At 42.6% G+C, this 26,299-nt stretch overlaps 2 protein-coding genes across 9 annotated transcripts in view; one reads left to right on the top strand and one right to left on the bottom strand.

Moving 5' to 3' along the window:
- The first annotated feature begins 423 nt into the window (after positions 1–423).
- Positions 424–10,623, top strand: LOC308227128 (ankyrin repeat domain-containing protein 40-like). Of its 8 annotated transcripts, XM_080629450.1 has the most exons (7): positions 424–1,016; positions 3,743–3,933; positions 5,386–5,859; positions 6,732–6,913; positions 7,741–7,892; positions 8,219–8,272; positions 9,919–10,623. In XM_080629450.1, exons 1-6 carry the CDS (start codon positions 838–840, stop codon positions 8,268–8,270), a joined length of 1,230 nt encoding a protein of 409 aa, XP_080485576.1. In that variant the 5' UTR covers positions 424–837; the 3' UTR covers positions 8,271–8,272; positions 9,919–10,623. The 8 variants fall into 8 exon arrangements, with proteins under 8 accessions (XP_080485576.1, XP_080485578.1, XP_080485582.1 ...); XM_080629452.1 differs by having other exon boundaries at positions 3,743–3,891; positions 8,219–10,623; XM_080629456.1 differs by lacking the exon at positions 7,741–7,892.
- Positions 10,624–11,640: 1,017 nt separating this feature from the next.
- The window catches only part of ABCC3 (ATP binding cassette subfamily C member 3), a gene marked incomplete at its 3' end in the record, with an annotated part of 49,870 nt that continues 35,211 nt past the window's right edge, over positions 11,641–26,299 (bottom strand). The window contains exons 16-31 of the mRNA XM_080629676.1: positions 25,395–25,521; positions 24,695–24,871; positions 23,685–23,852; positions 22,771–22,954; positions 21,801–21,909; positions 20,997–21,150; positions 19,470–19,677; positions 18,589–18,899; positions 17,660–17,859; positions 17,437–17,563; positions 16,603–16,704; positions 15,469–15,615; positions 14,092–14,250; positions 13,562–13,728; positions 12,485–12,679; positions 11,641–11,749 (exon numbers count right to left, since the gene is read on the bottom strand). Coding sequence (XP_080485802.1) covers positions 11,641–11,749; positions 12,485–12,679; positions 13,562–13,728; positions 14,092–14,250; positions 15,469–15,615; positions 16,603–16,704; positions 17,437–17,563; positions 17,660–17,859; positions 18,589–18,899; positions 19,470–19,677; positions 20,997–21,150; positions 21,801–21,909; positions 22,771–22,954; positions 23,685–23,852; positions 24,695–24,871; positions 25,395–25,521 — 2,644 coding nt within the window. The remainder of the gene's footprint in view (positions 11,750–12,484; positions 12,680–13,561; positions 13,729–14,091; positions 14,251–15,468; positions 15,616–16,602; positions 16,705–17,436; positions 17,564–17,659; positions 17,860–18,588; positions 18,900–19,469; positions 19,678–20,996; positions 21,151–21,800; positions 21,910–22,770; positions 22,955–23,684; positions 23,853–24,694; positions 24,872–25,394; positions 25,522–26,299) is intronic.

Here is a 26,299-nt window from a genome sequence, read left to right as displayed (position 1 = left end):
CTCCTGCGCCATGGTGGGGACCAAGGCTTAAATGGATTAGGAGGACATATAGTGACAGAACAAGCAGGAATGATTTTACCCTGACAGAGAGGGGAGACTGAGATGAGCTCTTAGGCAGAAGCTCTTCCCTGTGAGGGTGCTGAGGCGCTGGCACAGGGTGCCCAGAGGAGCTGTGGCTGCCCCATCCCTGGCAGTGTTCAAGGCCAGGTTGGACACAGGGGCTTGGAGCAAGCTGCTCCAGTGGAAGGGGTCCCTGCCCATGGCAGGGGATTGGAACTGGATGAGATTTAAGGTCCCTTCAATCCAAACCATTCCATGATTCTATGATTTTGACTCTATAGTTGTGAATTTTTCCTCGGCTGTTCCCGTATCTTGATTTAGGACAAGCCCACAATGATCAAACCCAGCTTTTCAGAACAAACAATGCAAACTGGAATTAACTGCAGTCTTTCCAGTTAATTTTCAGGTGGATGTTGATCTGTTTAATTTTAGGAATTAATCAATCGTGCTGATAGCGCACAAAGATGACGAGAACTCCGTGGACAGAACAACAGCGTGAATCTAGCACCCGCAAGAACGAGTAACAGTGCAGGGGACATTACTTAAGCAATTACACGCGTAGCGAATCATAGAATCAACTAGGTTGGAAAAGCCCTTTAAGATCATAAACTTCAACCATTAAATACACGCTCCCGTGCCCCTGGCCGCCGGCCCGACTGTGACCCGGAACGCGATGGCCGGGCCGCGGGTGTCACCGGTAACAGGGTCCCCCAGCGGGGACCGCCGCGGAGTGGCGCCGGGCGCTGCTCTCCGCCGGTGCCCGGTTGGGTGCCGGACATGAGAGCTCATCCCGGCCTGGAGGTGGCGGCCGGCGGCGGCGAGATGGCGGCTCCGTGCGCCGAGCGGGAGCGGCAGGAGCGGCTGCGGGAGGCGGCGGCGCTGGGGGACGCGGCCGAGGTGCAGCGGCTGGTGGAGCTGGGGGTCAGCCTCAACGCGCAGAACGAAGTCAACGGCTGGTAAGAACGCCCCAGGCCTCCCAGTGCTGCGCTGCCCTGCGTTCACCCCTTGGCGTGAACATGGAACCGCTGTCACCCGTCCCCTTCCCGGCTCCTGGGTGTCCGCTGTTCCCGTGTTCCGCGTGGTTACTTTATATTGATTTTATCTCTTTGGAAGGGCACAGGCAGCCAAATCTCAACCGTGTTCACATCTAACCAGAAATACCTTTATAAACTCCTAAATCAGGTTTGGGAATGACTTTTAAAGTAGGGCAATTGTAGGATGTTTCAGTGTTTTATATATAAATGCTTCACTTTTGACGTTTCATTCAGACAATATACCCAGGACTTTTCTGTAATAGGCACTTGTACAAGTGGGACTCTATCAATGAAAACACACACACACACAATGTTATTTGAAGTAGGATTTACAGGGAATGCTCAGGCATTTCAGCAGCCTGTTTCCCCTAAGTTCAACTCAGCTGTAGCTGCTGTACTGTGTTGGGCTTGAGGTTGTAACTGAAGTAGGAAGGCTAAAATTAGGTGAAAGCTTGATCAGCAGTTTTGAGAAGCGTGGGACACTTGCAACTTGAGGTTCAGCTTGTGGTTATTAAGATTCGAACTTGTAAAAACTTACTGATTCATAAGATTCACAATCATCTTAGTGTGCAAGATAAACAGGTACCGGTCATCATCAAAATGAGGTTGTATCTGAAACTGAAATTGATGAAAGGAATCTGTCATAAAATACTATTGTTTTTAAAATGAGCTGGTCATTTGTAACTATGGCAATGAATGGATCTTCACTCTGATTTAAGTTTGCTTGTAGAATTAACATTTCTTCAGGGAGACTCTTTAGTATGTCAGATGCTGAGAAGTGCTGAGTACTTACATTTCGATGCATGTCAGGCCCGTGGGTAGATGTTACCTCTGTGTGAAACCACGTGGAATGGTCAGGATGGATCCCAAGATCAGGCCAATGCTCCTGCACATTCCTTCTCACCAAAGCAAACCAGTAAATTTTGCCCTCAAATCAAACATGACAATGCTGTCTGTGCCTTTTCCCTCCACTTTGGTCCAGAACAGCTTATGACTAGGCAGCGTGCTAATTCTGAGTTCACATGGGCTGTTCACGCTCATTTCACAAGGAGAAATGTGTGAAAAGTCCAGCAAACACTGCACAGGGAAACTAAATAAACCTGGTCTGAGTTTCATGGAGCTTGTCTCAGATTAGGTGGGATCTCTGGTGTTAAAACATCAGGAATACTTTCTGCTGACAAAATTCCTTTATCCCACTGTGAAACGGCACTTTCTAGCTGAAATGGACAGCCCAGCTTTGGTGGGAGAACACAGGACTTTATGGTATTGCGGGCAGTATCATCTTGGAAACACAGATCGTGTAAACATCCTTCCTAGGATAGCCTATGAAGAAAAACAATATGTTTACATACACTTGTATTCCTGTTTCTTCAGTTAGATGTAATTCTACGTAACCTCTTGCTGCAGTGACTGGTGACCTTTAATTCAGGTATACTTTCCACCATCAAGATGCATCCATTTAATAAGAAGAAATGGTAGAACTGAGGTTTACTTAAGTCAGAATATACAAAAATGAACAAGGTTTTGCAGGTTACCTTATCTCCTTTTGGGTTTACCTGATTTGTATGCCTCCAAAGATCAGATTCTCTTTTTTTCCTTGCATATTTGCACACAAGAAAACTCAAAAGAGCCAAATTTTCTATACAAAGTTGAGAGTTACTGGTCAAGATACAACTTTGCAGGCTCTTTTCTTAACAACTCAAATCAACCAACCAACCAAAAACTGAAGTGGAAAAAAGCCTTTTGGAGCTGGACTTCCAATGGAAACTTTTTTCCCCTTATAAGTTTATTATTTATCTCTGCTTTATTTAATTCTTAATAAATAAATTAACTTGGAGAAGGGTTCAGTGTGTTCATTTTTCTGGAGTTTCCCGGGGCTGGAGCTAGAGAATTAAAATGTAAAAGCTAGGGAAAGATCAAACATCACTAGGACCTGGGTTAGGGAAGAATGGTTAAGACCATATAATGAGTTACAGTGTGTAAGTACCTAAATAAGCTCAGTAGGTTTTAGGATGTTTCTTTACTCTCTAGGTCAGCAGCTGCAAACAGCGATTTGAGAAACCAGACAAGTGGTTTGTTCTGTGCATCATTAACAGATTGCTGAAAACTGGTTGTGTGCAGATCAAAGCTTCAGAGTTGCTGGTGCAGTGAGTAGCGACTGGGCAAAGAGCTGTGCTTAGAAACTCTGCTTACTGTATTCTGAACAGCATTTACTTTCCAAAAAGTGCAAGTCATTGTGCTGACAGCATTAATTAAAGAGTAAAAATAGCATCCTAGGGAAGGCTCACATAAACACACACTCACAAGTATTTGAAGCACAACTTATTCTGTCTGAGATTAAAATAGCATACACAAACTTTCTTTTTATAGTTATATATTAGAACCTTAATAAATGACAAATTGAAAAGATCTTGAACTTTAACAATACAGCTGCGGTAACTTGGTATCTAGCATTAGAGCAAAGAGAAACTACATCAGCAGGTGTCACTGCAGGCTCCAAAACCAGTCTAAATTTCCAAGGAAGATTGCAGTTGAAGCCTCTGTTAGACATGCACTGGATCTTGTTGTTCTCCTAGGCAGCAAGAACGGGTGGAAGTTAATCTGCCATAATTCAGGATTTAAACAGTGTTAACATTTTCCATGTGCAGGACTTGTTTGCACTGGGCATGTAAACGGAACCATGCTCCCGTGGTGGCTTACCTGCTGCACGCTGGTGCTGACAAGGAGATCCTCACAAAGAAAGGAGAAAGGCCAGCCCAGTTAACATCAAAGAGAGAGATAAGGAAGATGCTGGGAGGTAAACCAATACAAGACTGTAGCAAAAGGCTGTTTAATGCATGTATGTTCCAATCTTTATTTTGCATGTGGTGATACTGTGTTTGGATCTTAGTAATAACTGTGACTTGATTTCTAGAGTGTTTAGTTGGTAAGAAATCAAAGTTTAAGAACAAGATTACCAACAAATTCCATATTCAGCCAGCCAAACTTTTGCTCTAAACACTGAACAATTAGAAAAGCTGTATTTTGAACAATAGCATGATTAAACCAGTGGCAACTAAATGCAGCTTCCTATTTTCAAAAGAGCAACAGGAGAAAAATCTGTCAAATTTGTATGAAACCCTTATATTGTAGAATCATAGAATGGTTTGGGTTAAAAGGGACCTTAAAGTTCATCCAGTCCCAACCACCTGCCATGGGCAGGGACACCTTCCACTTGGAGCAGCTTGCTCCAAGCCTCATCCAACCTGGCTTTGAACACTGCCAGGGATGGAGCAGCCACAGCTTCTCTGGGCACCCTGTGCCAGCGCCTCACCTCCCTCACAGGGGAGAACTTCCTAATGTCTAATCTATCTCCCTTCTAGCAGTTTAAAGCCATTCCCCTTCACCTTGTCCCTACATGTCCCTGTAAAAAGCCTCTCTCCAGCTTTCTTGTAGCCCCTCTTTAGGCACTGGGAGCTGCTCTAAGGTCTCCCAGGAGCCTTCTCTTCATGCTGAACCAGCCCAGCTGTCTCAGCCTGGCTCCAGAGCAGAGCTGCTCCAACCCTCGCAGCACCTCCATGGCTTCTTCTGGACTTGGTTTAACAGCTCCATGTCCTTCTTTGGGGTTCCAGATCAACACCTCATTTTCCCAATGTTTTCTGGAGCTTAGACACTGTGTTGAATAAATGGAAAATGAGCAGCCCAGATAAACAGCTCATTAAAGGACATTGGTAGAGTATTTTTACCATGGTTTGTAACTGCTGGAGTGGAGGAGGCTTTGCTGCTAGAGGTGATAAGTAAATTGAAATGTGGTCGATTAACACCCTTGTCTGCTTTTGTTTTCATTATTGTCTCCCAGCTGTTGAATTGGTAATGTTTCAGCTCTCCCAGTACTATGTGTTCTTTTCCCTTTATCCCCTGCCTTAATATCGAACAATATTACCCTTTGGTTTTCATTGCCTTATACATTATGAAGATGATAGCATTATACCACCAGAGACCATGTTACAACATGCTGGCTATGGATTAAAACAAATCAAACCAAAACAGAAGTATTGCAGTGTTTAGAAGGAAATAGCACCCCTGGAATTACTAGAATCAGGCTCTGCTTTTGTGTTTACTGTATCACAACACCTGAGCAGGGTTCTGCTACTGTAGGAAAAAAAGGCTTAGTGCTTCTTGACTCGTCTTGTAACTTGTGGACATACCAGTCCCTCCCCATAAGAGAAAACAACCACCCCCAATGCAGTACCAATACTTCTCTTTTCCCCTCAAATAAATCTTGGAGAATGTTGGTTTGTTTGTTTTACAGTGGAAGAGGATGAACTGCCAGACTTAAAGAAAGAGTCAGATCTGCCAATCATCCCTAATTACCTGGCTAACCCACCTTTCCCTTACGTTTATAACACCATGAGTAACAGTATTCCAGATCCCTCCATGAATGGGAGTATCTCACACTTAGAACCACGAGATACTGACTCTGCTTCCTTACCTGATGTGGAGACTTACGTGCATGCACCGCTACACCATGGGAATGCTGCTCCCGAGGTGGCTGATACTGCAGGCACACCATCACTGCCCCGCAGGTGTACTGTACCTCCGCACACAAAACCTGTCCTTCAGAGAGGTCCAATGTACCAGGGATCTGTGTCTTGGAGCAGAACTGCCCCTTCGCCGGTTGGATCAAATCAATCTGTGCCTCAGCAGGAGAATGGCTCCTGTATGGGGCCTGTGCCAGCGTTTCAGCCTGTTTTCTTCACTGGAGCTTTCCCACTTAATATGCAAGGTAACAGTAAAAATCTCTTCTTGCTTTGTCTTAGGAATTATGTCACATTGGACAATGAAAATAGACAACTCCAGGTTATACGTATTCATAGCATTTCCAGAGATTTTCAGGTTCCCACGCTTAGGCATTCAGGAAGCATTTGAAGGGAATTAAAGAGGCAGATATCCTGTTTCTGCTGGAACTGTTATTAAAATATTGGTGAAAACATTTGTTGTTTGTCTCATGCTCTAAAAGCATGTAGACACCAGTGTAATTAATTCCTTAAATAGCATACTCCAAGCTGCAAATAAGGAATGTGACTACACAGCCAGTGAGCTCAGGAGAGAACGTGCCATGGCTCAGTCTGCAGACCTGAGCCTGGAGGTGCACAATTACCTGATCTGCCATTTCTGCAGGTGAATTTTGCCTGCCCAAAGAGGGAAAGCTCAATTTCAGCTTCAGTTCAAAAGTTCATTCTTGAAATAAAAGGTGTTCTGATGCCATGAATTAGCAATGAGAAGTTAACTGATGACCAAAAGGATCAAAACCTGATAGGAGTGACCTTGGATTACTCAGGAATTTTATAACCAGTGTAATCTGCTTTTAAGTTAGCTTAAATCCAGTAGGGTATGTGTCCATTCAAAGGTTCATACTTGCATTCACACACACTGTATTAAATTTGCAATGATTTTCTCATATAGGTTGATGAAAGTCAAGCTAATGAAAACCATGGTCACCCAAGTCCAGTTGTTTGCTTTCTGAGGACTCTTGTAATGTTAGAAATTATACAAACAAGGTTAATAGATCATAGAAATATTTGGAAGTTACCATAGAGATATCTTCCCAATTCCTTTATATATTTGCCTATTAATTTAGCTTTTTATTTCTAATAGAACTGGTGCTTAAAGTTAGAATACAAAACCCTAATCTCAGAGAAAATGACTTCATTGAAATTGAACTGGACAGACAAGAGCTGACCTATAAGGAACTGCTCCGAGTGAGTTGCTGTGAGCTGGGCGTTAACCCTGAGCATGTACAGAAGATCAGAAAATTACCAAATACAATTTTAAGAAAGGTAAGAACTCTACCTTTGAAGTGCAGTAACTTACAAAAAAGATTTTTAGGTTAGCATTAAGAGGGATGTGTTGGTCACCTGCACAGGCTCATGCAGAAAAAAAACCCCAAAACAACAAAAAAAAACAAACCCAAAAGAAAAGCCTTCTTTCAGCTATCAGCACTCAGCAGTTGTTTAATTTGAGGCTTTTAGTAAAAAAAGTTCTCAAGTTTCTTGATCATTTTCTTTCACAGACGTTTGGTGTTGAGCCCAGTTCGTACCTGATTTCTCAATTATGTTCTTAACTTCTGTACAACACCACACCACTGTGAGCTGCCATCAGCATTTGAAAGGCCTGCAAGTCCTGACTGAGTTTTGCTGGGTTAGTGAGGACTGTGTGCAGTCTTTTCAAGAACCAGAAAGGTGTTTCAGAATGATTGAGTGCAGGTCTCTCAATGTAACTGTCTTTACTCCAGTGACAGTCACCTGTGCAGCAAACAGGACACGGACCTGCTGACCTGTTGTACTGATTCACTGTTGACCTTTCTATTGCTGTCAAATCCCTCTAGAGCATTGTTGGCGTCAGTCATGGCGCTAATCTGATTAGTCCTAGACTAATAGACTTCACTGTACTGCATCCTCACTGAGTACATGATGACTTATTCTTTGTTAGTCAAGAAGTGAAAGGAAAATAAGACAGACAATAAGCAATTCTGTCACTTGCCAACTTCAGTTGTGTTGAAAGGATTGGTTTTACTTCCAGCTCTAATTACTCGGGCTCTCTGGACTGCAGGACACTTATTGTTCCTTGAGGTGATACAGAACTAATTCTATTTAATGCTGTTTAGCAGCAGGGTTCTGCTGCAACGGGGATCAGAGCTCAAGCCTGTGCTGTGGGAGGGTGTCTTCCCTTGCTCTTCCATTGGAGACCCTTGCCAAGCTGCTCTACCACCATGCTGGTGGGCTGCTGTAGAGGAAGCTGCATGCAGGACCTTCTCGGGTAGATGCAAGGATCAATTCATGAGCTTCTAAGAATTACCAAGGTGGGACGGGGAAAAGAGGAAGTTGGAGGTGGATGCAGAGGATCTGTACAGGCATAATTCCACTAATCACTTGCACTCATCAGTGTTGCATTCCTTCTAAAAATAGGCTGAAGTGAGTAAGTGAATGGGATTCCAGATAAATATAAGATGCAACAGGATGTCTGCTTTCTAGCTTACTGTAAATTGTCATACATACCCTGTGTTAGCATGAGCCTGTTATTTTAACGTACCTCTGCAAAACTGAACAGTTTATCACCTAACAACTTACTTTATCTATTTAAAGGACAAAGATGTGGCAAGGCTACAGGATTTCCAAGAACTGGAGCTTGTTCTAACAGTAAGCGACAAAAACTTACTTTTCAGAGTCCCAACACTTTCTGAACGGAGTGGTTATAACAAGAAGGCATCAGAACTTACATATTAATTGTTTAAAGAATAAACCAGAAGATTTGTAGCTCTCATTTTAAAATTAGGTTTGAAATACAGTATCTATAAGGGCTAATCATGTAAAAAAATCTATTTTGTTAACCATGGAATAAACTAAAGTTGTTATGCACAGTTACAGCCTCTAGTTAATCCAAGAGTAATGAGTCTGATGTAAAAGTAGCTTAATGCAAAGGAAGTATTGGTAGAACTATCTGTTAATGCATCACTTTTCCTTACTAAAAGATAATCTTGAAATACTGCAGAGTTAGCAGCTCTCAGGGAAAGGCTTACCTTAAGCTGTTCTAATAATTTGTTTGCTATAAAATAGCAGAGGTACTCAAGCTAAAGAACCTGCCATGAAACCCATTTAATATTTGTACTGAGTCCATTACCATTAACATTCACTGTTTGGATTATGCATTTTAATTCATATCTTAGAAGGATAAAAACAGAAGGGTTTGAATCTGTGGAAGAAGCACAAAATTATGTCCACTTTAAATACTATCAAGTGACTTATTACCTTACAAGTAATCACTTAGAAGTGATTTCTTAATCCCTGTTTACACTGTTCCCTATTTCTCAGGTTGAAAATAAAAGGTGATAGCATTTATCCAAATCATAAATATGCTCTCAACCAAAATCCCTTTTACTGTCGGTAAATAGTACTGACATGTGCAATTTAAAAGACTGTTTTTCTTACTGTATTGACATTGCATTTCTCCGACGCTGCTTTATTTTCTCCTTTTGAAAGCACAAAAATTGTATTTTCCTTTTACCTCTACATTCCTGAGAAAGGTCACATCTTGAACGTTTAAAGTTGCCTGTGTAAAAAGAAACTATGTATGTCCAGGGTTTTCTGGGCTGATACTAAATCTTGGTGTTCCTATGCAATGTACTTTATTTTCCCACCAATGACTTGTGTTTACCTATGTTGTTTACTGAAAAAAAATTACTTTTCCTGTTCCTGGTACTTAAAATGCAGAATTAGTTTACTTTGCTGTGAAATTCTGTAATAAATAAATTGAAAAGTATTTAAGAGCTGGATTTTATCATATTTTTTAGGGTTTTAGTATTTACTCAGTCATTTGCATTTGAGGAAGAGTTCTGTTCTAGTAGCCTAACTGTAAAAGTATGTACTACCTAAACCTAAAGTATAAGATGTATGTAAGAGGCAAACAGAACATACCAAACTAGACTGAACTTCCCCCTGTGTCTTCATCTTTCCCCTCCCTCACCACCAGTTTTTTTGGAAACTACAGCAACCAAAGGATGTTATGATTGCCTTGTCCAAGAATTTACAGCCCAAGTACAATGTATGTGGCCCTATAAATGGGATTCATAGAAGTAGGATGCTGAGCAGGGAGGAAACACTGAGGTGAGAACTGCATTTGGGGCTCCAGGTGACTGGAGTTAGGTATCCCCCACAGCCTTGTCCCCTTTCTTGGAGGCTGTGGCAGGTAGAGAAGTTGGTTCTTCCCCTGCATTCAGAGCAGGCACCTGTATTACAGCTAACACAAGAGGAACCAAATTCACCCGTGCTCTCTCTTTCCCATCCAGTGACTAGTACTTTGTGCAAAGGGAAGCAGCTTCAGCAGCAGACGAGCACACAAGAGGGAGCTCTCTCCCAGCATGCCCTGTAGTCGGATGGCCAGTGTTCACCTGGAAGCACAGATCGGTGCAAACACTCCTGTGTACCAGTTAGCTAGACCGAAGCTCAGTCTCCTAAGGGTAATAGTAGAACGTTTTGTCACAGCAAAATAGCCTCTTCTGAAAACTGCTGGAGGTCAAGTGTGCTCTGAGTCATTGCAATAGCTGGGGTTTATAACAAATTGCTGGTGGTATACTTACTGCTGGAATAATAAAATCATTGCTCCTTGTATCACACTGTTGCATTCTCCCTGGCACAAAACAGATGCGGCTTAGGCATCTGCTGTGAATGCCACCTAAACCCATGGAAGTACCAGGATTAACTGGTCAGACCTACTATAAGGAAACTCAGCTTCCTTGTTACACTGATTATCCTGCAGATGCCAATTGCTATCTATGCATTCCAAGGAATATTTTTATACCTTGTGCAGTTTATACACAGAACATACTATTAACACTGCTAACAATCTGATCAGTGTATAATCATTACATTACTGTGTATGATAAATAATTCATTACTTTGTGCTCTGCTATATGAACTGTGAATGGCAAATGAATGCTTGGCTGTAGATTCTTGTTTCTATTTAAGAAGTCTCATTTGTAAGAATTAATAAATGATTATTTTTGCCTTCTCAAAGTCTTTCTGAACTTTACTTATGGGAAAACAGTGGAACTTTTTCTTCCTGGGTAGGTTTCTAGAGTGCTTGGTGTAGGGAGTGAGGAACTAAAGCAAAAGACATTCTACCCGATTCTAGCAGCAGCTGTTGTTTAAACACAGGACTCCTTTTATCTGAGGAGGCTTCCTTATCAATAATAACGTAGATATTTAATTCTGCAAAACAAATCACACATTATTTCAGGTGATTAAGTGTTGAATGAGAGCAATGATATACACATCTGCTCTGCTTAAGTGGAGTCTTACTCATAATGACTCCATGTGCCAGAGAGATACAGCAAAATTATAATACTTCTGTGCCAATCATGTCCCTGCAGGCTTATGTGGTTTAGTTTTAAATACATGTTACTTGTAATTCTTAGGCTGAAGAGGAATTCTGTGATACTGAAGTTGCCCTGGGCAGGGATACCAAAGGTCCTGGAATAGCTCACAGCCTTGAAGCTGCTGCATACAACCCCCTTGTCCTGGGGGGGGGAAAGACTGAAAGGAACAGGTTGGAGCCACACAGAGATTAAACATTATTTCACTGTTTTTCAGCTGAGCCATTGCTCAAGAGGGCTTGTTTCCACTTCAGAACCAATGAATCCTTATGCAGAAAACACAAAGAACAGGTGTAATTTTTGGTACCGTTAATATAATTTACTAATTATAAACCCAAATACAGCACATATTGCCCTGTGACACATACATTTGCTTGGTAGAACGTTTGGCATTCTTTGGGAAAGAAAAAGCATATAATAAAATAACTTTATGTATATAGAAAATATTAAAAAATATAAAATTCACTTTCTGGTCCTTATAATTGTAAAATATTTTGTTCACATATCACAAGTTCAGCCTACTACAAAAGCTGTTGGTAAATTACAGTACATTCACAAGTCATTTTTGTGCCAAGTCAGTAATATTAGAAAGAAGTAAACAAGTATAACAAACCAAAATCCCAAAGGGTCTTCTTTTCATGCCAGTCCAGCATCTTTGGCCATACTGTAGAAAATACCCTTTGATGCTATAAGGTTTGCAGGTGTATCGAACTCAGCTACTGTTCCGTTGTCTAGAACAAGAACCCTGTGCCAAACAAAAGATGGTGATGGGGGAAAGATATGTCAGAGAATTCCTTGCAAGAAATGAGATATATCCCTTTTTATCACAAAGCAAACTGCTCTGATCATTGCCTTGGCTTTGTTTTGCTCAATTCTTTTCACACATTGAAACACAATGGATGATAAATGTTCTACCTGAGCTGCTCTTTGATTTAAAAAGGCACTATCTCCCAGGGCCAATAAAAGGGGGGAAGTACCATACTGGCAGTTCTGGAATCAAAAACAGGGTACCAGAAAGCCAAGGAGATAAAAGCTCGTAAAGTGTATATATATATATATATATCAATTTTTATTATTTTTTTATATATATATATATAATAAATTAATTTATTATTTTTATATATATATAAATTGATATATATTTTTTATATATATAAATATATTTAAAAGTAATTAATATGATGAGAGTAAAAAAATTATAGCAGCTGCTAGTGCAAAAAGGATCCATAAGCTTGCTGACAGTGCTATTAATGTAGCTGGGAAGTATGCCTTGTGCAGCTGTGGTTAGTGAATGTAGAACTTTATTACACCAACAGAGGCATAGGTCTGGATATTCTAGGATTATATGGCTAAAACATCACTGCTTACATACCACCTGACAAGATAATCAGTCTGACTATCTAGGGACAAACTGCACCCTTTCAAGTGATGCTTCAGGTACCCAGTGAATGGGTGAGCCTCATCATGAAGAGATTCTTACCTTGTGTAATCCATAATCGTGTTCAGCCTGTGCGCTATTGTCAGCACCGTGCAGTCTTCGAACTGGGTCCGAATTGTCATCTGGATCAGATCATCCGTCTCGAGATCGATGGCTGCTGTCGCTTCGTCTAGGATCAAGATCCTTGTCTTGCGGAGCAGCGCTCGTGCCAGGCAGACGAGTTGTCTTTGGCCAACGCTGCAAGCAGAGATAGGGTTTCACAAAGAGGCCCCATTGCCCTTGGCTCTCTGCTGCTTACAATCACTTGTGCTAGAACAGATTACTCACCAGGTAAAGTTAGGGAACAAAACCCAATTGTATTTAGCAAACAGCCTGGTCTGTCAGCCCTAGAGCCAACATCCATCAGCATTACTCAGCCAATTTAGTGTATGTGTTCACTTACTGCCAGTACTGACAGAGCCAGCAAATGCCCCTTTCAGTCAGCTTGACAACTAATGATTACAGAATGATTACAGTGCTTCAGCCTGAGTTTTCAAAAGCACACACAGTGGTAACAACACCGAGCATGTGCAAGCTTATAAAAAGAGAAGAAAAAAGGAAGAATAAAAACGTTCTGAGGTTGTCAGTCCTTTCTGCATCACAAAAACATTCATCCCATACAGAATGTGGTCATGGCACAGCCTTAGAAGCCAACGCAGCGTATCAAAGCATGACATCATTCTCATTCATGTCTTCATGGGTCTTCCAAATAATAATGGCAAATAAACATTGCTAAGGTGTCAGTTTAGGCAGAGGACTCTTATCCAGCACAGCAGTTATATATGTTGCCATGGTATTGCCCTTCCTACCAAATCTAATACCATGTCCCCCTGAGATTTCTTTCTTTACTGGTAAGACAGGATTTTGGTTTGGGAGAAACCCTTCCCAGCAGCAAAGAAGAATCAGATCATTGGTGCCAGAGGCAGAACAGCAGGCAAATGTTTGAGCCTTGGTGGTTTTCTTGAAACAGAGGTATGTGGATAATCATTTCAGACACAGTGTAAACCTGTGCTCAGGTGTTACTCGCTGTTACAGCTCAGTGAATGCTCAGTGTATGTTTCTAGTCAAAGCATTCCTTACCTAAGATTTTCTCCACCTTCTGAGCATTCGTAGTCCAGCATGGATGGCTGACTGCTGACAAACCTCTTCAAATGAGACAGTTCAAGAGCTTTCCATATTTCTTCATCTGAATACTTATTAAATGGGTCCAGGTTCATCCTCAGGGTTCCAGAAAAGAGAACAGGATCCTGGATATAAACCCAACGTTCATTAGATAAGTGCTTCAGCTGTGTAAGTACAGATACCATCAGCTACTGCTTTGAAGTCTCCATTGCACTGCAGGTAGGCCACCTGCCAATCCCATCCACTCTGAAACTACATTACTTCAAACTCAAAATCCAACTGTAAAGATGCTTTACCCTAAACCTTGCTTTATCACCCAGCATCAGCTTAGAAGGTGGCCAGGACAGCATCACTTAAACTATAAATAGTGTTTTTCTGAAACAATTTTCTGAGTGTAACAAAGAATTTTCCTCTGTGGATAAACCATTATTTACGGCTTGCTGCGCAGTGAGAGATCCTTCCCTTACTGTGATACACAGAAGCAGTACCTGAGGAATAATGGTTAGCCTCGATCGAAGGTCATGGAGGCCAATCTCTGCAATTTTCACACCATCAATCTTAATTTCCCCTTTTGCAGCTTCCAGGATCCTGAAGAGACAGAGCGTCATGGAGGACTTCCCTGCTCCGGTTCTGCCAACAATCCCAATCTACATCAAATTGCGGGTTTGACAACAAAGCAGATGATAGTTAAAATGAGAACAAAACCCAACAAAAGATCCTGAAACAACCTCCCAAGGTGCCTCTAAGATACTTGACACAATACCTGAATCCATGACAGAATGTAACCACCCTTCCCTACAAAACCCCATGTCATACATTGCAATCTGGATATTGCCATTCCCATAATTTGAATGGTATTCATAGAATCCCAGACTGGTTTGGGTTGGGAAGGACCTTAAGATCATCCAGTTCCAATCCTCTACCAAGGGCAGGGACACCTCACACTAAACCATGTCACCCAAGGCTCTGTCCAACCTGGCCTTGAACACTGCCAGGGATGGAGCATTCACCACTTCTCTGGGCAACCCATTCCAGTGCCTCACCACCCTCAGCCTGAACTTCCCCTGTTTCAGTTTGAGCCCATCACCCCTTCTCCTATCACTACAGTCCCTGATGAAGAGTCCCTCTCCAGCATCCTTGTAGGATATTATTGCATATAAATATGTTCATAGGCCTAGAGCCGTCCTAGGTAACTTTGGGTGATGAGCTGAAATACCCATATTAGGAGTGCAAGGACAAGAAAGAAAGGCTTTTCAGAGAGCAATTCTGACTTTATGGCAAGCACATGTATCTTCATTCCAGAAGACAGTTGTCATCCTGTCTGCTTAGTGTAAGGATAATTCTCTTTTAGTATCAGCCTGTAAGTGGAGGACTTTCCCATGCTAATTGCTCTGTCACCAGCACACAAACCCCAGAACTTTCAATTGAAGCATGAAGAAATGAATGTCCCAGAACAAAGACAATTTCCTGATTAAGCAAGCAAAGAATGTCATATCCTTCCGTGCCAGAAGTTTCACAGGGAAAGCCAGGGAGCGGAAAAAGCTGGAATTCCTTCTCCCATCTGCACTGCTTCAGAAAAAACACTCTTGTCACTGAATTTTTGTCACTTGTGCTGGTGCCTCCTACACCACGTACAGTAGCCTGTTGCCAACTTAACTTGGGAAGGCCAGAAAGCCCCATGCAATTGGTTCTACTGCTTCCAGCCTGGAGGATGCTGCCACACCAACAGCATGGGTGTCACTGCTAGCTGGAGTAGGTCTCCACCACTGGGGCAAGTGTGCTTGCAGACCCTGTCCTCTCCTCCATGGCTGTCACTGGAAGCCCAAGAGCAAAGGTCTAGCAAAGACACAGAGCTGGTAACTCACCTTTTCTCCACCATGCACTTGGAGGTTTAGACCCTTCAGCACTAAATCCAGGCCCTTCCTGTACCTCACAGAGTAATTCACAAACTCCAGCTCTCCCTTGGATGGCCAGTCTTCTGGGGGGCTCTTGCCCTCAATAACCCAGGGAGCCTGAGGAAAACAGAAGTCAGATACGCTTCATAAAGGTTTAAGGAAAAGTAACTCAAACTCAGACAGAAACATTAACGTTTGTGGGTTACTAGAAATAGATCTGATAAATCAAATCTCCGTTATCAAGTAAATTCAAAATAATGAGGCAAAAGCATAGGTTCTGAAGCATCCACCCGTTTTGGTGTTTGTTGTGAAGTTTACAGGAAAAAAAGTCTGAGCGTATAGGGCCAAATCCTCAATGGATATACATTTACATTTTTCCCATTAACTTTATTAGAACACTGCCTGTTTCATGCCAGTTTGAGCTCTGGCTTATAACATGTACCAAGCATCTTGTCTAGCTTCGTTTTAGCTTCCAGATTAAATCCTTGATCTCCAGAACCTTACACTGCAGTTCTCCTCAGATCCTTCATTTCTTCATTAGTATCCCATCTAACACACCCCAGTATGTCTGGAAAGCAGCAGATTTCCCAGCATAGCTCCATCTGCCACCTCTAAAAGTCTTTAGCAACAAAGGTAGATGATTGGATGCTTTACTGGATCTGGCAGTACAGTGTTCCTAGGTATGATGGTCTCTCATGGGAGACGAGGACTGATTACACTGATTAAATAGAAATACTACTGAAAACATGCACAGCCTGATAGCTGCACTGCAGCTGTGCCCACTAGCAGGATCACAGCCCCATCAATGCAGGTAGGACTATGCATCAAACGCTTCAAATGCAATGGGAGCAATATTCTGATGGTGAAACTCATCTCTCCTGTGCTATAGCCACTCACAGTAGCAGCAAATGAGATGCTGAGCACAGGCTGCATAAGGACAGTAATAATTTGGAGCTGTGATAGCATAAATTACAGTTCAGAGCGTGACATTTGTTCAGGTTAAATGAGAACACTCTCAGAGCAGGAATTGTCTCAAGGGTCTAAAGAGAGACCATGTAAATGCGGGTATTAAAATTTCACCACACTTGATGCTCGGTAGCTGACCTCTGTTTCAGTTTCTGAGTACTCTTTTATTCTTTCAACAGCCACAATGTTAGTCTCAAGTTCAGAAGTCATTCGGACCATCCAATTCAGAGACAAGGTCACCTTGGAGAAGACAAGGAGCAAAAGGATCAGCCACAGAGGAACAACAGGTTTAATAATAACAACAACAAAACCAGACGCTGTTATTACATGGATTCACATTTATATTACAAATGGAATAATTACCTTTGCATTGACATTAATACAATTACTGGGACAAGAAATCTACAGATAACCAAGTGCTCAGGTGAAGAAGCTTCTGCATCCCATGATGATTTAACAAATGGCCCTCAAAAAAGCTGGTTGGCAGTAATTTCCCTAGTCATGGGTCTCACTGGAAAACAGGCCATTAGATCTGCTAAACTGCCCACAGCTTGGGTGAGTACCCTTTATCTTGCCTATTTATGAATCCTATTGATCTGCCTGTGATTACCTGGACACGCTGATCACACCCAGCAGGCACGATGCAGGACACATTAAGCCCATGCTGCTCAAACGACCTGTTCTTGATGGGTGCACCTCACACTTCCTGAGCTTCCCACATGCTGCTGCTGGGGATACTGGGGTGCAGCACAACCTCAATGCTCCCAAAGTGCCCTGAAGTCCTACTGCATGAGAGCTTGCTAATGGTCTGTCAGCATTCAGTGTAAGTCTCTATTGTTTCCAGATGTCCCACAACTCATTTTATGATTTCCTTATTAACTTCAGCTTTAACAAGCTTAAATGATTGCCAATATATCCATACCATCCACAACAATGCAAACCCATCAACAAACAGAAAGCTGTAACACATACCTGTAACGCATACGATACTGAAAGTCCTACCAAGCCAGCATTCAGGCTGTTTTTACTGATCACAGCAAAAAGGGCAGCGAAAAGGACAATACAGTTCCCCACAAACTCAACTCGAATGCCCAGCCACCTGGGAGAAAGGCAAATGTAAGCAGAGTGGTAAATGGTCGCTTGGACCAGTTAGGGGATGCTGTAAGTGGAAACAAGATGTTATATGCCTTTTTACCTGTTTGATACTATGCCAGGATAGTAACTCTTCTGATTTTCATCCATCCTCAGGTCACTGATGTCTATGAAGGACTTCACTCTGCCGTAGGCTCTGATGACACTGGCCCCTGATACTGTTTCTGAGAAGTGGGAGTAGATGGGAGATCTGCTCACGGACTCCAGGCGCTTCAGCTGGCGGGAGGTAGCTACGTAGAACCGCTGCCATTTTGGGGAGAAAATAGAAGGAAACATGAAACACTTCGTCTTTCAATTAACAGTGAAGAATTTGTTAGGTTAAGGAATTAAAGGAGGTTGTTACTGATGCACTTCAACCCTGCCAAATATCCTCTATATTAAGAAGAATTTCAAGAAAGCTATCTTGGCTCCACTTCACAGCAGTGTTGGGTAACTGCAGTTTCTATAGACTGTAAGTAGAATTTCTTTATGTCCCTTTCAATTTAGTTAATATAGCCTAAAATAATGAATCCATTTGTAAGAGCCTCATTTTTCAAGATGATGAAGCACAAATCTGCACCTCCATTATCAGGTCTCTATTTACACTCTAGAAAATAATCTTCATTTTTGCTCAGAAATCAATAAAATCGATGCTTTCTATTTTCAACACTTTAACTCCTCACCACCTTAAGCACTTGTCAGTATGTCAAACATATACACACTTCAATATATTGAAGTGCACTACAGCTTTACCTCTAGCAGTAGGCTTACTTGTTATTACTTAAGAGCAAAAAAGAGTTATGCCTATTTATTCCATGGTCACATCTCTCAGGACATTTTTTTTTCTGAGAGAATGATACTCTGTTTACACCAACATATTATTACTGCAGATATTTCAATTTCCCCTCAAATTCATGTTGTTTGCTCCTAAAAAGAAACACGATCAATGGAGTGAGAATCATTGCAGTGGTAGTCAGATAGCTTTCCAGTTACCTGAACAAAGAAGTACAAAATGGCAAGTGGAACAATAACCACAGCGAAGAGCGGAGTACTTGCTATAATTACAATCATCGTCGATAGAGAGGTGAAGAAGGTTCCGAGGAACATCAGGATGGTTGGCGGGATCACTTCATCGATCACATAGATGTCCTTCGAGAAGCGGTTGATGATCCGGCCGCTGGGAGTGGTGTCATAGAAGGACTGGGGGGTGTGAAATTTGTTCTCCAGCAGGGCAGTGTGGAGGGACCGGGCTGCATTAATGCCTCCCATGGCCAGGGTGAAGGAGCTGATGAGCACTATGAGGCCTAACACGCGAAGAGGAGACGTGTTAACCAGTGAACATGATGTTCCCAATTCACAGCTCTGACTCGCCTCAGTTCGCTGTGCTAGAAGCTTGTTTTGCTTGACCATATTCCCTGCCCACCCTTCTCTTACCATGCGCATTAGCACTACAGCATTGCAGTCACTGCTGCCTAAGGCACAGGAACACTGTGCAGGATTTCACCATGCAGGATTTCACCATGCTGTCCACATTAGACAGATGCACAACCATCTTCCCTCTGCTTTCCACAAGCCTCCATGAAGTCCTAATGCTACAACTTCACCCCAACCCTTCAGTCTCTTCCGCACCTACATTTGCATGTTTTCTCTCCAACCTGCCTCTCTCAAGCTTCCATGCCACCCCCTCCAAGGGCTTCACAACAAAATTAGAGGTGTTGGGCTGAGCTCAGACTTTGTAGGACCAGGTTACATTACTCCCCTTTCTGAGGATAGGATCTGAGGGGCAATTCTGGCCACAGCAACTGCTGCCATGATATTCCCAACTAATTCCTCTTTACTAAACATTGAGACATTGTGATTTCATCTGGCCTTACCTTGCAGGAGGCCCAAGGCAGCGTAGACCCCGATTCGCATGGCTGTGTTGTGCTGAGACCCATTTATCACAGGCTCATTGGTCCAGTCACTGAGCCACACGTTGGCCCCGATGGCAGCAGCATTTTGACAGCAATATAGGAAACATATCACTAAAGAAACGATGGGGCCGACAGCCTTCATGTATTGCCAGAACACTGTTAGCTTTACCTGCAAAATCACACAGCACAACTGGTTTGTACAACTCACACAATCAGGAGTTTAAACAGTATAAAAGACACAAATTCTTCATCAGAGGAACTGCTAAGTTCAAAACGGCCCCAAGCCCTAACACACCCCAGGGAACAGTTCATCCATCAGACCTCCACGTCAGGGTAATGACATTGAAAACAAGTCAGAAAGTCTCTGAAATCCCCCTTTCCTCCATTTTGAGGTATTTTATTAGTTTTGTAGGGGTCTAGCTTTTAAGACTATGAAAAAAAGTAAGAAAAGATGTAACGAGAACAGGAGCCAAGTTTTTCAGGCAAAAGAAGCAACTTGGCAGGCTATCGAGCTCAAGACTATTTTAAGTGGCCTATTTAAAGAAAAGTGCTGAATGTGCCTCCATTCAGGTGTCTTTGCAGCAGCTTAACTGAGGTACCAAATGCTGGTGCACCCCAATAGGAACATAAACAGATGATGCTGCTGGCAAAAAGTAAAGATGCTGTCTCTAAGGTAGCGCAAAGAGGCAGAGAAGCAAAGGGAGACAGAGACTTAGGACGAAACCAAGTCTTATAAAAACCCCAAACCCATGAGAAGGAATAATTAAAGGAACAAGTGTTGTTGATTAGGGACTTTGTAAGCTAAAACAATCCACAGAAACAGTTAATTAGATGTCTGTGCCATGGACCATGTACATCAGGCTCAACAGGAAACACTGAGCCTTCTGAAGCAGAGGGAAGGGGGTTGGTTTACCAAAACCTCCTGCTCCTTCTTTGACTTTGGTATTCCCATCTTCTTTTAATTTCTTTTCTCTTTTTCCCTGCTCCCATTTCAACCCCTTGGCCCTGTTTGGGAAGAGTACAGCCTCTTTTGTACCTATAAAATGCTCTCAGAGATAGGGTGGCAGGTATCCTTCAGGCAGACCAGACCCGCTGGCACACAGCAGGCAGCTGGCTCCTATAACCCACTGCTGCGGTTCATCAAACAGCCTGTGCTGCAGCTGCACTCAACAGCAGCCAAACGGGTTTAAAACCAACAGTGCTGAAAGCTCTGCAGCACAAAGCAGGGCTGACAGAGCACAGAGACACGGGATCAGGCAACTGCGGCAGGAGCTGGAAGGGATTTTTTTCCCCTTTTCCCTAAGTACATAGCCCTTGCCAGGTGCAGAAACCTCTGCCAAAATCCCAGATCTTAATGATCTGTGGCCACCAGATTAATGCCTAAAGCCTGCAGCCATGATTTATACAATACATTTAACAGAACTGGAGCGAATGTAGAAATAAACCAGAAAAGAATGCAGGAGAAGGGAGTGGGGAATCAAACCATACCCTTCCCGTTTCAGCTGTTTCAGCCTGAATAAGTTTCTCGTTTGGGTTTTTTCTTGGCAGAGGAGGCTCTCCTGGCTTCTTCTCACAGACTCTTCGTTTCTTTGACATCTTGTTGGGACATTCTCCTCCCTCAGAAGATATGACACTAAGCTCCCTGGTTAAAACGCAAGAGTCATTAGGAGAAAAAGGGCATATTTTGGCAGTGCTACACCAGGAATGGGATGCAGCACACTGGACTTACTCCCAGCTCTTCTGCTGAGTTCCCATGCCAGCCTCACTCACAGCCATAGGTGCTGGTACCACCCCTCTGAATGTTCAGTGATGCTCAATGATGCCTGAAACATGGTACCCAACAAAGGTACCTGGGCTCTTTAGTAAAGGCCTTTAGAGGCTTCATCACAAGACAGGTATTTCAAAACTAATCCCTGATCTTCTGTTTTGACATCAACAGCAGCTGGACAGCATCCATGGGTATGGTTATCAACACTTATCAAGATTTCCAAGATTCTCAATGGAAAGGCACAATGCAAAGAGTTTATTTATCGTGCAACTCATAGCAGTTAATTGTTGTGTGGGTTCATACATGCAGTGGTGCCACCCAAGAACCAGAGTTGCTTTAGGGCACTGGACTTCAGGAAGAGATATTTGATCTTCTTTGCATGTTCTTTCACATTTATTTTCAAAAGGGCACCAAATCAGTTTATTTATAAGAGGAAACTAAAGCCCCCACTCAGAAGCCACACGTGAATAACACCTTTCAGATGCGTTTCACCCCAGACATATGCACATGAACCTCATGTTTACCTAAGAAACTGTTTGCGGACCTCGTTTGTCACTGGTTCGTTATCTGCCAGATCGGTGTGGATGCTGAGGGTGTCTTCAGCCAGCAGGACCTCCTCCTCCTCCTCCAGCACTGCAAAACAAGATCTTGCCTCAGTTTCTGCTGAATAAAGCAGACAGCACAGAAAAGAGGTGGCCATGCAAAGCAAGAGTCATGAAAACCAATTCCATAGCAGGAAAATCATAGTGCATAAACTTGCCAATAGTTTTGCTTACATCACTTCTCCTAACCGAATTGTAAAGATCTTATAAGGCAGATTGGCTGCTGCCAAATGAATATACATCACATTCAGTTAGTGCATCAGAAATGTTAAGCATTAGTACTAAATTCACTTCTAGGGCATGCTGTAGGCATGATTTTGGGATGGGGGAGTCATGCAGGAACTACTGCAAGCCTCTGCTGCTGCTACAAGATACCATATGTGTTCCCCTCTGCCTGTCTGGAGCAGTGCTGCAAAGAGCATGGGAACACTCTCACACAGAGGAAACATCTACTGAAATGCTCTTGTCTTCTATTATCTTATATCAGAATCAAACCAAGCTGAAAAGTAACCAAGATTAAAATCTCATTTCAACCTCACTACATGAAAACCAACAGCAGCATACAGAGGAAAAATACCGTACTCTGTGCAGCCCCTTTGACAGCAAGTACAGTTGGTTCTTGGCTGCTCCATTTTCCTGCCGAGCTTGACTTTGTCAATCGTAAAATAAATTGCCAACTTTCAAAATTTCATGTGGTTTGAAATGATTTTAAAGAAGTCTGTGGAAACATTTATCAATAACACAGACCTGGCCATAGACAATGATTTTCATAGCAGGGCAGAAAGGCAAATGCCAGGTTGTCATAAAGAAGCAGTGGACCCTTTATACAGAGAAAATATCTACAATCTGGTTGACAGAAAAAGACATGTTTTAAGAAAAAGCAACTCTGTACCTGTTGGTTCGTCCTCTTCGATGTCTTCATCAAGTGCATAATTCCGCAGGAATTCTGCAAAGGCCTTGTTCTGTTTCAGAAGGTCTTGGTAAGATCCCATTTCGGAGATTTTGCCATCTCCCAGGACAACGATGTGGTCTACCTGAGGCAGGAAGCTGATGCCATGGGTCACCAGAATACGGGTCTGGAAAGGGAAAGGGAGAAAAAGCCCACATCTCAGTTGTCACTGTGGGGACTAACACTACTCAGCAAGCCAAATACTACCACATCTTTGGGACAGGGAGTGAGTTATTGTGTCAGGGTGAAACGCCAGGGGAAATACAATGTCCTTTTTTAGCCAGATTAGCTTGGAAATATGTACAAGAAGTCACAGTGCTTCCTACTGCATGCTGATATAACCATAGGGGGAAGTAAACCAACTGAATTATCATTCCCCCTCTCCCTTACGCTGATTTTCATTGCAGCCCTTCCCTTTTGAGCTCTGAGATAGTCTGAGAAGATCATAACAGGAGAAAAGGGGAAGCAAAGAGCCTGCAATTTAACTGCAGGCTGCCAAAGACCTCTGTAAAACCAGTAAGCTGTTACAACTTCCTCTGCACTGCCTCCAAGTACCAAGAAGCAACACTATGCTGACAACCTTTGCAAGTTTCTGCAAATGCCTTGTTTTTGGAGGTCTTACGGTAGGGATCTTAAAAGACAGACCAAGCTTCTGCCCCTACACGTTCTGACTACACATCACTTCTGGGCATGCCTAAATAGCAGCTCACTGCAGTCTGTGCTGTGGGGAAAAGGTGTCCACACTGCCAATGGAACACAGGAATGGTTCAGCACTTACAGCCTCAGTGGTGGAACAGTTTTCCTGTTACCCATCAGCATTTGTATGCGTTTTGAAGAGGATCTAAATGCCAGCTTACCTTTCCTTTAAGTACCCCATCCGGACCAATAACTTTGTCAAAGATGTGCTTTGCAACATGTGAGTCCACAGCAGAAAGAGGATCATCTAAGAGGTAAATGTCAGAGTTGCTGTACACCGCACGTGCCAGGCTCACTCGCTGCCTCTGGCCACCGGAGAGGTTGATGCCCTGGGGGGGAAGAGAGGAGAGAACAAAACACATCACACAACAGCAGCTATGACTTTCCATGGCTCTCACCCAGTCAAACACTCAGATGCTAAATCAAAGCATAAGATGCTGAAGAGAATAACCCACTCAGAGCCAGAGACGGGAACAGAACGCCTCTAAATCTGTTTGTTCACTGCCAAACTTCCACTCACCCAGCAATCTGGAGATGGAATAAGCCTCTTGCTTAATAAGCTCCTAAAGGGAGCTGTTAAAACACGGAACTATAAAAAGGAAGACCATCAACCAGGACGCAAAATGCAAACATTCAAAGCAGAGCTGCAGCACCTGGAACATCTTCCTTATCTCTCATCTTACATACAAATCCACATATCCACCCCATATCCTGGAATCTATCTCGAATTTAGTGGCCTATGAAAAAGAAATAATCTCTGTTGGTATCACAGATGTAGAAGTTTCTCATTAAAATGAGGTGTTAAGGGATGATCATATCACTTTTTCACTTGAAGCACACCATGTGTTACCTCCCTTTTTATGTCTATAGGAAAAGGAAGGGCTTCACGTGTTCTAGACAGATGCACCTTTACAACTGGACAACAAATGGAAGATGCTCTGATCTTCCAGGCCTAGATGTGTAATTATGCATCAGAGCATGAAAACACGCTTAAAGTTAGGAACAAGTTTAAGTCCAACTGCCTTGCACAAAACTGCTTTGTGTGTTTCAGTGTTGATTGCAGCAGGGATGCCATTGTAAAGATCAAACGAAATCACACTTGATTCTGTCTTAAGCTAGAACAGGAATCACCAAGCAGGTCTGACTTAAATTACCTATTCAAATAAGTTACCTTCTCTCCTATCTCAGTCTGGTCTCCTCCTGGCAGCACTTCCAGGTCAGTTTTCAAAGCACAAGCCTCCAGGACATTTTGGTACTTTTGTTCATTAGGAGCTTGGCCAAACAAAATGTTATCTTTCAGCGTGGCATTCTGGATCCAGGCTTGTTGAGGCACATACGCAACAGAACCCTACAATAAGGGGGAAGAAAGGAAACCTTTGGCTTGTTAACAAGCAGCAATTCATGCTTACAACTCTGATTAAGATCTACAGCACATACATACAGCTCCTGTTTGATATACATTCACATCATACATATATGATGTATGTGAATGCTCCATCCCTGGTGGTGTTCAAGGCCAGGTTGGATGAGGCCTTGGGTGCCATGGTTTAGTGTGGGGTGTCCCTGCCCATGGCAGGGGGGTTGGAACTGGATGATCTTAAGGTCCTTTCCAACCCTGACTATTCTATGATTCTATGATTCTATGATTCTATATGTGTACTAAATGTAATGTATAGATGATAGAATCAGGAAAGTTATCCCATATAAAACACAACTGAATAGGTGTGGGCAAAGCCCAAATAAACACGCAGACAAGATGCCACAGGAGCAAGGAGAATTCCCTCTCTAGCCTGATATGCGTTATAAGCAACGGCAGGCATAAGCAGCACATTTCCATACCATCATTAAATGGCATCATAAACAATACCAACCTTGACAGCCACTTCTCCTTCCAGCTTTTCCATTTCACCCAGGAGAGCAGACACCAGAGAAGACTTCCCACAGCCAACATGGCCAACAACGGCAACCAAAGCACCACTGGGGACCAAGAGATTTATACTGTGGAGGAAACAGGCTGGAAATTAATTAAACATTAGTTTACTAAAGACATTATGGGTCTTTAAACCAGGGCTGAAATACACAGTGACAAATCGGCCTGACTGGATATAGCAAGCATAGCTTGGTCGCTGATCTTCTCTTCCTTTTCTTGTGTACAATCAACTGTAACCAGAACTGTAGGAGTAAACAGAAACTCAGCATTAATCTATCCTGTTGGTTGTTAAAGAGGCAGGATTGATAGCAATCCCCTTTGCTGTGTCATATCAGTCCATCAGCAAGTCAAACAGAGTTAATAAGCATTTTGATAGCAGACATCTTCCAGAAGTCTTTTGGGTTTTGATTTTAAAACCAAGACCAATTGTACAAAAGTAGTGGATGAACGCATCCCATCTAAAAATGTTCAAATGACTTCAGTACCCTGTTTCCAGGGCTAGTAAACAGGGTTCAGAACAATGCAAGAAAAACAAAACTTTCCCAGTTAAAATCCTTTATTGTTTCCCCCACTATGTTCTTGAAAGTCCTGGTTTTGAAGGTGAACTGATACAGAAATGACTGATGGACACAGTCTCCTTGCCATCAAAATGCCTTTCTCTAATGAGATCAAGCCAAACTTGTGTTTGTGATGCAGAACTAGGGCTCTAATTCTTATGCAGATTCTTACCAAGCAGTTAGTTGCTGTTTTGAACACCGAAAGAGGGTTTCTCTTTGTTCATTTGCTTGTTTTAAGGAAAAATTCAAAGCAGAAAGCCTCAAAATCACTACAATTTTGAATCTTTTT

The sequence above is a fragment of the Psittacula echo genome, assembly GCF_963264785.1.
Source record: "Psittacula echo genome assembly, chromosome: 14".
Taxonomy (NCBI): domain Eukaryota; kingdom Metazoa; phylum Chordata; class Aves; order Psittaciformes; family Psittacidae; genus Psittacula; species Psittacula echo.
This window is presented reverse-complemented; position numbering and strand designations above follow the sequence as displayed.

What these genes read in the sequence shown, in the direction of transcription:
- LOC308227128 (XM_080629450.1), top strand. Translation starts at nt 838, where the DNA reads ATGAGAGCTCATCCCGGCCTGGAGGTGGCGGCCGGCGGCGGCGAGATG. An exon ending in CAAAAGGCTGTTTAATGCAT is followed by an intron (nt 3,934 to 5,385) that starts GTATGTTCCAAT and finishes TTTGTTTTACAG; the next exon opens with TGGAAGAGGATGAACTGCCA. An exon ending in TTTCCCACTTAATATGCAAG is followed by an intron (nt 5,860 to 6,731) that starts GTAACAGTAAAA and finishes TATTTCTAATAG; the next exon opens with AACTGGTGCTTAAAGTTAGA.